Source organism: Bactrocera dorsalis, unplaced genomic scaffold (assembly GCF_023373825.1).
Source record: "Bactrocera dorsalis isolate Fly_Bdor unplaced genomic scaffold, ASM2337382v1 BdCtg235, whole genome shotgun sequence".
Classification (NCBI taxonomy): Eukaryota; Metazoa; Arthropoda; class Insecta; order Diptera; family Tephritidae; genus Bactrocera; species Bactrocera dorsalis.
This window is the reverse complement of record NW_026038286.1, coordinates 1-10,583: the sequence shown is the minus strand read 5'-3', so window position 1 is coordinate 10,583 and position 10,583 is coordinate 1. Positions and strand designations below refer to the sequence as shown.

Sequence of the window (10,583 nt, the reverse complement as noted above, 5' to 3'; positions counted from 1 at the left end):
TCTACCAATGCAAGGAAGAGGAATTATCGATGTTTCGAAATAGTAGGTATTTTTGTGCCTCCTGATAATCTTGAAAACTCTAAATAAATATTGATAATTCTCAATACAATTAATCGGAAAAATTCAGAATTTGCTATTGAAACATTATTGCATCTTATCTTATTTTTTTGGAATCTAGGTTTCTAACACTTAATAAGGGATGTTTTAATGTTAAATTTAATACTTTATTATAATTTTATTATCTACGTACTTGCATATTACATATGCATATTTCTATATTAAATAAAATATATCTGTTTATGTATATTTTTTACCACAATTTATCGTTGAAAACAATCTCCTTGAATATGCAATCTTGTTTCGCTACGCTCACCATCGCCTTCTTCGATTTTGCAGCATCTTGTACCTTTTCACGGACTTCACTGGCCTTTACATCGTTACGCAAATAGAACAACCGCACAATATGATCTTCACTTAAGGAAGGATAATTTCCCAGAAGTGTATGAAGATCTAACACAAGTAATTCAATGTCACTAGACAATAATTCTGAGAGCGTTGTAATTAAATCAAGTGGGCTATCACTCATCGCTAAATTGGGTGCTATTTTCTCGAAACATTGCTTAAAACGTTTTGACTCCTGCTTAATTTTTGTAGTGATTGCTTCACACTCGCTTTTTGTTTTTGATAAACGTTTAGATAGTAAAGCACGTATATAACGTTTTGCAAGTAGTTTTTGAGCTTCATTAATTACCATTTCAAAGTTATTAGGACGCAGGTGCTTATAATCCTACACATAGGAAAAGAAGACATACATATGATTCAAAAGTTTCAAATAAGAGTTATTTATATAAGCATACCTGGAAATAGTCTAATAGAGTAACACATATGGTATCCACAGAAATAGTGGACCCCAGCCATTTTAATGTGAACAAATCATTAAAGTGACATTCCATATCGAGGAAAGCTTCTTCGAGTAAATAATTGGTGGCATGTGCTCTAATACGCTGGAATGTAGTTAGTAGTTTCTCAAAATCTTCATAATGTTCGGTTCGGGATTTGGGCCAATACAACTGCTTCATTTGTTGAGCCAATTCAACCATCTGTTGGCTATTATTAACAATAGTTATTATATAGTGTGTGAAATACTTGATTTGATCACGATTACGAAAATGATGTTCCTTCAATTCAATAACATTTTTTAAATACGATTGCCCGAATACCTCCACTTGTTGAATACTCATCACCAAAGCCTTAAATGTTAATTCAGAGTGTATTGTGTTCGTCACTTGTAAATGTTGATCGATCATTTGAAAGATGATAACTGGCGCTGATGTATGATAGTATTGCTCTTGTTCAGGCGGTTGATCAGAGAACCATTCTTGTTTTTCAGTTTCTGCCGTTTTTGTCATCCATTCTTGATAGTTTCTTTGCATATTGCGCAAGTACTCGTCTTCAAGAGATTTGAGATGTTCTGGGCGCAATAAAGGTCCAACTACTTGTTGTATATCAACTCTAAGGTCAGGATGTGACATCAGTTCCACACCAGGATACGTATTCATTACCCATGAGAGCATTGATACATATTCATTACCTTCGAGTCCAGATTTGGCAATATTATCGAGCTTAAATAAAGCAATAATAATTTATTATGCAAAATATAAAAACACTTTAAATTTTCTTACGTAAGAGGACAATCCTTCGTGGTACATTTTCACATATTCGTTGAAGATATTGTAATGTGGGGGAAAACAGGGCACACATAATGATTTGACAACTCTTAAATCCTCCAGAATTATTTGTCGTAAAATTTCAAGATCTCGTACTAACCACATTTTATTATCAGCACGTTCCTCCAATTTTGAACCTTCTATACGTGTAACAACGGCTTCCTGCAATATCTTAAGTGCCATGGAGCGCCATTTTTTCGGTCTGCCCGGAGGTAAGAAACCAGTGACTTTTTGTTGCTGCAAAGCGAATTGATCATTCTTTTCCTCGCGTTCAATTATTCGTAATGCAGTCACTATGACAGTTGGCTCTTTACGAACAGTATTCAATGTTCGACTTAGTATGAGACGTAATTTCTTTTCAAGCGCCTGGGACACTGTGTCCACCGTCTCAAAATGTCGTTTTAGTGTTATTTTGTCCGAAGCATGTTGTTTAGGTTGTTTATGCAATTCGTATAGCAAATCATCCCGGGAATTTTCCAAATCGGCTAGACACTGGTGCGCATTTAATAGTTTATCCTCATCAATGAGTGTCATCGTTTTTGAAACACTTGCTTCGACATTAAATATATGCTTAAGGTTTTCCATGGCCGTAGCATACTGCGAATGTTTCGTATTTTCTTCGCGTACAACTTCCAATGCATCATATATATCTGGTACTCCTTCCAACAATCGATCAACTTCTTGCATACGTTGCCGAACTTCTTTGACGTCTTGCAAACACGTTTCTAATTGTTTTAGTCCTACTCTTACTCCATCCAGTTGATTTTGCATACCAGTTTTTAGTAGAGCCTCCACTGAAGCCTTTTTTCGTGCAACGCGATGAAGAAATTGATCTACTTTTTCTAGTTGACCTGGACGTTGCAGCATATTTTTTATATCCTTTAAGGCTGCTTGGCGTGCCTCTTCCTCTAATTGCTGTAAGTCCATTATTGGACTTTGTTATATGATTTATTGGAAAAATTAAAAATTTCTGCAGCAAAGTAGATATGAAAAAAATAATTGTTTAGAAGGGGTGTGTTGAATTAGTGATAATAAATTTTTCACGTATAATGCATATCGACTTTCATAAAATGTTCGAAATACACAGAGGCTTGAATAGTTAAATTTAGGATAGTTGTTGACGTTTCACTATAGTTTTCTCTATACAAAACTTAAATATGTATATCAATTTTCAGTTTTAGTTTTTCTACAAATTTATTATTTTATGTACATTTATATTGGGATCGATATATTTTCCGTTTCTTACCACCACATCACTGATTGCCACTCAGCTGTTTGCATATTGTTTATACCAAGTGCAACAATAAATCACGTCAATTTAACATAAACCGGCCATAGGTGCTTTAAGCATATTTCAATTAGAACAATAATCCAATAAATTAAAATGGAAAAATACAGTTTTTCGGAGCTTTTAGCGTATCAAGTTTCGAATACAAAAATAGTGAACTCTGAAAATGAGCTCAGTCTCATTTTAGATATTAAAAATAACCAAAACTTTCTTACGAATCGTCGTATGTCATCCGCATGGCTGAAAGCTATAAAGTCTACCCATCAAAGGAATTCCAGTTATATTCAACATGCGAATCAATCTGCTATTCGACTGCGTGAAGAAGGAAATAACTTTTACAGTTCAAAATCTGGAAGTAAATTTGATAATATGATTAATGCTGCTCAACGATATACTGAAGCTATATTCGCTGCAATCGGAAATACAGAAGCTTTAGCACTGGCTTATGCCAATCGTGCAATGGCGTTACAGGAATTAGAATACTATCAACAAGCGTACGACGATTGTGTTTGCGCACTGGAGACAAACCATTATCCAGTGAAACTTTTACACAAAATAAAAATGCGTCAGGCTTTTTGTGCATACTATTTAAAGGATTCTGAAAAACTCAAAAAACATTTAGAAGAATTGGAGAAAATTACTCTAAACGAAAATTTTAGTCAGAGAGTAAAAGAATTACAAAGAGGGTTGAAAAATTTAGATGAGGAAACCAAAATCCAAACGGGGGAAATCATTAATAAAGTTTTGCAATTAAAGGAATCTACCGAAGTGTGAGTTAGTGCAGAAGTTTATATTATATTAATTATGGCTTGTATTTTATTATTCATGTACTTATAGAAAAACTGACACAAAAGTAGCTACCCGTGGGAGATATATGATTGCTAAAAACGCCATAAAATCTGGGGAGGTAATTTTTAGTGAAAGGATCAGTTCTTTTGTACCTGTAGATGGATGTCAAATATGCCAACAATGCGGTGCTATGCTCATTATACCAATTCCCTGCCATGACTGTGATTGCAGCATAATTTACTGTTCTTTAAAGTGCCGTCGAAATCATAAAAACGTGCATCAATATGAATGTACGGGGTATCTCTGCCGATTATTTGAACAAATAGGCATTTCCCACCTAGCTTTAAGAGTTGTACTAGAGGATTTTCCTGCTATATTGCCAATAGTTTCCTATGAAACAGACATCTATAAACTTTGGCAGACATTAATAACATCTGATGGTTCACTATATACCAAAACTTATGTGAATTATATACAGACGCTACAAATGGTTACACATATGCAAAAAATGAGTTTACCGAATAAATTATGGTTTGCCCTCGTAGCTGATTTATTAGTTGTATACCTTAAAGATTATACAAATTTCTTTGCAATTACAAACAAAACGAAGCTGAAGCAATGCGATTGGGAGTCCATCGTCAGTAAGTTTCAATGCAATTCAATACATACACAATTGATATAATAATATTACTTTACTAACCATACTTTAGGTGCTCTAATATTTCGACATATTGGCCAATTTATTGTTAACGCGCATACATGCTCTTCTATTTCGCCAACTAATTACGATGTAAGTTCTACTACTAACAGATTTGGCATTCTCCTGGTTCCTCATATATGGACAAAGCCTTTCCATCTGCAACGTGGTATGTTACATTCATTCAGTGAAACTAAAGACGTATCGGCAGCAAACCTCCCATATCTTAGTATCTGTAATCATGCCTGTGGACCCACACTGCGCCCAAAATTCTCAGGAAGAAATTTCTATGCACTAGCTGATAGTAGTATAGAAAAAGGTGCTGAAATTTTCAATAGTTATACCGTTACCTATAAAAATTCGCTTCGAAATAATCGTAGAGCATACTTAAAAGAGATTTATCATTTTAATTGCACCTGTACATATTGTCAAAAACCCCATCCTGACAAATCCTACGTAAGAATTAAATTTTGTATAGCGAATATTTTTGCTAAACAATTTGTTTTTGCAATTTGTTACAGCTAAAATATCATGTATATAAATGCAGAAATCCAACATGTGGTGAAAAGTTTGTGCCAACCGATAAACAAGACGTTTCCGCAGCTCTCCATTGGTGGCAGGTAGAAAACGGAGGAGTATCGTGCACTTTCTGCTCTGAGGAACAGAATGTTGAATGGTTTATGAAATTTACCGAGTTATTAGAAAACACTAATAACGCACAGACTCGTTTGGAACTGTTTCGTATTTATGACATAGTAGATAGTTTCCTGGTTGATTTTCACACATTAAAAATGGAAATGGGAAATGATTTGATGAAAATGCTTATAAAATCTTACAATGGTAGGTATGAAAACCTAATATTAATAGCTGTAATTATAATTGTATTATTTTTTTAGCTGGCGTAAAATATAACACATTCGAGTTGAACAAATTAGTGTCAATTCTCAATTTTTGCCAAAGAGCCACCATTGATCGATGGGGTTTACAGTCCCTTGAGTACGTTACTAAAATGTCTGTTTTGTGGGACTTTATAGCCGTTGGAGCATACCAATCTACGCAGTTAGAATTAAAAACAATGTTGAAAGCACTTGATGTAGTATCAGACGAATATAAACAAGTTTTTCTGAATTATTATAACGATTACCTTCAAAATAAATAAAAGCGAGGTATATTTTGCTAATCATTTGTTTTAATTAAAACTACACATAACACATACATTTTAATAAAATTCTTTCGGTAAGCTAAAGTTTAGAAAATAAGTGAAATTTTAATCAGAGCATATTTAAATTTCTCATGTTCATTTGATATAAAAAATAATTTAACATCCCACCCACGTAACACAAGCATTTTGTGTGTTAGTTACATATGGCAATGCCTTTCTTGATTTCAAATACTTGTGTTATTTTCTTCAAAGTCAGTAATCGAGATTTCAAGCATACATATATTTTAGTTCCTTTTAAAATTACAAAAAAGTTTTACATTAAATATTTAAAATATTATGAATATATACTTTTAGTTGATTTTCTAATTCTTAACTCCGAATATCACGTTTCTATCAACATCACATTTTCCAACATTTATTTGGCTTTTTCTTATGCGCTTTGCTTTCGTACCAGTTTGACAAGCTGCAACAGCTGTCACTTTGCGCCATTTGTATGACAGCGAATTTGCGTGTGAATCAGAGAAATACAAAACGAAGCGTAAATTAAGCGAAAAAGCTACAGAAATAATAGTTGCACGCGAAAATTTTGCATATAAAATGCAAATATAACGAAAGGTTTTTGCAATAGCACCGAGCAGAATCATCAGTGACTTCAATTACACATACAATGGGACTCGATTTTGATCCGATCGAGTATTGCAAGAACGTGAAGCTGCAGCAAGCGCAACCGCCGTACGCGTGTCCAGTGGTCAAGTGCGATCGCAGCTACAAAACAGTTGTGGGACTACAATACCACTTACTTAACTATGATCACGACAATCCACAACCAATAACACCAATTATAACGCCTAATCGGAAAAAGGCGCGGAAAGCACATCATTCAACGCCGAAAACACCGAAGGGAACTGGTGACGACAACGGTGCAAACGGTGGCGGTTATCAGGTGGCAAATCCTGAATCACTAGTTAGTTACAATGACGAAGAACAGACCGTGCAATTCAATATAGACGGTAAAAGTGTGCGACTAGCTATTGATGAGCCGCTACCATTTATTGAAGGTGAAGAGTATGCAGAATTGGTGGCGCGCCGTTGTATTTTAAATGCCGATGCACCACCACTCGAAGAAAATGCTACATGGGCGCGTGTTAAAGTGCCCGAGGCCCATTATCATGAAATCGAAGACTACCATGTGCCTGATGCACCACCCCGCCCACTCGCCTATTATCGTTTCATAGAGAAATCAGCGGAGGAGTTGGATGGTGAAATAGAATACGATGTTGATGAAGAAGACTCGGCGTGGTTAGAATGGATGAATGAACAACGTGAAAAAGCCGGTTTTAATCCAGTTACAATCGATACAATGGAACTCTTAATGGATCGGTTAGAAAAAGAATCATATTTTCAAGCTGCTGCTAATGGTACGCCAACCGGTGTGGAAGTCGACGACGATGCTGTGTGTTGCATTTGCATGGATGGCGAGTGCCAGAACACAAACGTAATACTTTTCTGCGATATGTGCAATCTGGCTGTACACCAAGATTGTTACGGTGTACCGTTCATACCAGAAGGGCAGTGGTTGTGCCGACGCTGTTTGCAATCGCCCAGTACCCCTGTGAGTTGTGTATTGTGCCCAAATGCCGGAGGTGCTTTCAAACAGACCGATCGTGGTCAATGGGCACATGTGGTATGCGCCCTTTGGATACCCGAAGTGCGTTTTGCTAATACAGTGTTTCTGGAACCTATCGGTAAGTAGATGCTTATTTTTTTTTTGTAATTTTATGTATTAGATAAATTATTTTAATTTCTTTTCAGATTCCATTGAAACAATACCGGCGGCGCGTTGGCGACTCACATGCTATGTTTGTAAAGAAAAGGGTTTGGGCGCGTGCATACAGTGTCAGCGCAATAGCTGCTATGCTGCTTTCCATGTAACATGCGCACAGCAAGCCGGTTTATATATGACAATGGATACAGTTAAAGACGGTCACAACGACTCGTCGGTTCATGTACAAAAGTACGCTTACTGTCATGCCCATACGCCGGCAGATGCTAAATTAAAGACCAATCAAAAAGAAGTGGAAGATACACGTATGAAAATGAAAGAAGCACGAAAAGCGCTGGCCAAAAAACGTTCGACAGCACCCATTGTGCTCATACCAACAATTCCACCTAATCGTGTACAGGAGATCTCGGGCATGGTGCACATGCAAAAGAAACAACAATTCTTAGATAGACTTATAGCCTATTGGACTCTGAAGCGTCAATACCGAAACGGTGTGCCACTTTTGCGTCGGCTTCAGAGTCAGGGCAACAATCATGGTGTGATCCATCGAAATGGTATTGAAGGTTTGCATTTTATTTCGCCTAGCTGTTCCTATCCCGCACTAAAAAGTTACTAACGGTTGTAGCGATTAACGCTTTATAGTATTGCTATTGATTGCAGTTTATTTTTGCGTCATTAAACAGTTTAGCCAAATAATTTTATTTTTTGACAAGAATTTTTTTTTTTAGATAATTAATTTCAGCATAACATATTTTTTAATCAAATTGTGCGTACAATATACATTGGCAACAATATACTAATACATTGTAATAATCAATAGGTTCGCCGGACACGAAGGAACTGTACAAACAGTTGAAATATTGGCAGTGTCTGCGTCAGGATTTGGAGCGTGCTCGATTGCTTTGTGAATTGGTGCGGAAGCGCGAAAAACTGAAGGCTGCCTTTGTGAAAATGTGTGAGCAAGTGGTCATGCTGCAGGTGAATCCACTTGAATCGGCGTTAACAAAGCTTCTGGATACACTTGAAGCTAAAGACACCAGTGAAATATTCCGTGAACCGGTCGATACCGAAGAAGTGCCTGATTACTTGGATATTGTGAAGCATCCAATGGATTTGGGTACGATGCGTACAAAATTAAAACAGGGTCAATATGCGACGCTAGAACAGTTGGAAATTGATTTCGACTTAATGATACAAAATTGTCTGGCTTACAATAATAAGGATACGGTATTTTATCGCGCCGGTATACGCATGCGTGACCAGGCGGCACCACTGTTCCAGCAAGTGCGTAAGGAATTGCAACGTGAGGGATTGTTAGACCATACACGTTCCGATCATGAAGATCATGTAGAACACGAGGTGGAAGTGGAATTGAAAACATTACTAGAGGCCAAGCCATGCGAGGAAATCGTACAAAAGTTGCTCATACTTGCAGATAAGTCACAGGTTCTCAAGAATCCAATGTATCGTACCAAGAAAATCAAGCAAATACGCTTGGAAATAACACGCATGCGTAAAGCTATGCAAAAGGCGAAAATGGCTGCTGTAAGTGATAATTTAAACTACACTAAAATAGATATATATTTATTTCATTATATTTCAACAACATAGCGGCATTCAAACGTGAGTGTTCACTCGCAGAGCGACGATGACGATGATGATGATGAAGATGAACATAGTCACGATGTTACACTTCAAGCAGAGAAAAATTTGAAACAACCATCCGGTCTGCAGCTGCAGCAACAACAAGTGCAAAATAGCTTGTCAAAACGTTCACGCAAAGTTCCCGCCAATATGATGGTAGTCGATGATGATGATACAATGGGTGAGGAGTCTAAAGAAACTGCAACAACAACAGTACAAACACCGCCATGCAGTCCCATCAAGAGTCTCAACAATAGCGCCTCACCAGTGGGCGTGAATCGAAGGTATGTAACGTTAATAAAAAAAAGTTAGAGCAAAGTTTCCTATATCCAGGGGTAAACAAAACATATCTCCCATTCTAACTATAATTATTTGTTCCCACTAGAATAAGTTATTTGTGGCTCTAATGATCTTGCGCGTATCAATCAACCATCTCTTTCCCTTTTCACATTTCTTTTTTTATGCATTGGTGCTCGCAATCTTTCAGAACTGCGGTTTTATTTACACGCAAAGCGCAAGCAGCCCTCAAGCGACCTTCCGAAATCACAACACCCGTTAAGGATGAAACGACAACACTAACCGCGTCTGCCACTCAGAATAACAATAATACCACAACCAGCGGAGCGAGTGCTGCAGGAGCGGCAGCAGCAGCTACACTCGCCTCCTCAGCAATGACAATAAGTAACAAATTAAGTGGAAGTCACTTAGCGCCACTCGGTGCTAGTTTGGGTCTCTCTGCGGGTGCCGCACTGGGTGGTGCAGTAGCTGGAAAATCGCCCAAACGAAATGCGCGCCATAAGCGGTTGTCAGAGATGCGACAGAGCGCATCGATGTCGCCAAAGAAATCACCAAACGCCACGCTTACACCAAATACAGCGTCAAATGTAAATGTACCAGCTGGCGTTGGAGTGTTAACGTCCACACCGAACTACGATCGGATACCAGACAGTTTTCGTGTTTATCGCGCGAATAATGAACGCGACGTAAGCGATAGCGATGACGATGATTTGAGTGATATGTCGGGAAGTCCGTGCAGTAGTTGTTCTGGTTTCAGTGTCAGCGGGTCTGGCTCAGAGTACGATAGCAGTGACGACGATGACGACGAAGATGATGACGGTGAGGATGAGGGCGAAGGTGATGCTGACGGTGATGAGGAGAGCGAAGACGATGAAGAGGTTGATGGCCGGGACGGCGATGTGGAAATGAATGAAGTCGCTAGCACTTGTGAGGGTGATATTGACGGCGAAGCCGATGTCGCTGGTGGTAACGGTGAAGCGATAAGCGCTAGTGCCGACAGTGATGATGGCGCCGAGGAGAGTAACGAAGGCGTAGCTAGTGACAAAGTTGAAACAGATGCAAAAAGTGTGGCAACACGAACGCCTACCCCCTCAGAGAAACGTCCACGCAACGCTACACGCACGAAGCAGAAAAACAAGACGGTAATTGAAGTGAATGCCAATACAAAAAATACAATCACCAATGCAGTGCAGACA

The 10,583-nt window shown here is 38.0% G+C and overlaps 3 protein-coding genes across 3 annotated transcripts; 2 read left to right on the top strand and 1 right to left on the bottom strand.

The window, feature by feature from the left end:
* Window positions 1-202: 202 nt before the first annotated feature.
* Window positions 203-2,764, bottom strand: LOC105233666 (exocyst complex component 3). The gene is made up of 3 exons (XM_011215799.4): window positions 1,683-2,764; window positions 858-1,622; window positions 203-787 (listed from the first exon to the last, which is right to left on the bottom strand). Exons 1-3 carry the CDS (start codon window positions 2,652-2,654, stop codon window positions 311-313), a joined length of 2,214 nt encoding a protein of 737 aa, XP_011214101.1. The 5' UTR covers window positions 2,655-2,764; the 3' UTR covers window positions 203-310.
* Window positions 2,765-2,911: 147 nt separating this feature from the next.
* On the top strand, window positions 2,912-5,681 carry LOC105233665 (uncharacterized). The gene is made up of 5 exons (XM_011215798.4): window positions 2,912-3,785; window positions 3,853-4,445; window positions 4,515-4,957; window positions 5,023-5,341; window positions 5,398-5,681. The coding sequence occupies exons 1-5, from the start codon at window positions 3,112-3,114 to the stop codon at window positions 5,658-5,660; spliced, it is 2,292 nt and encodes a 763-aa protein (XP_011214100.3). The 5' UTR covers window positions 2,912-3,111; the 3' UTR covers window positions 5,661-5,681.
* Window positions 5,682-5,831: 150 nt separating this feature from the next.
* LOC105233664 (peregrin) lies at window positions 5,832-10,576 on the top strand (the record flags this gene model as incomplete). The annotated part of the gene is made up of 5 exons (XM_011215797.4): window positions 5,832-7,408; window positions 7,476-8,009; window positions 8,267-8,991; window positions 9,058-9,374; window positions 9,578-10,576. Coding segments are annotated over exons 1-5 (3,653 nt in total), but the record flags the coding sequence as incomplete, so codon positions are not given.
* Between the last annotated feature and the right edge of the window lie 7 nt (window positions 10,577-10,583).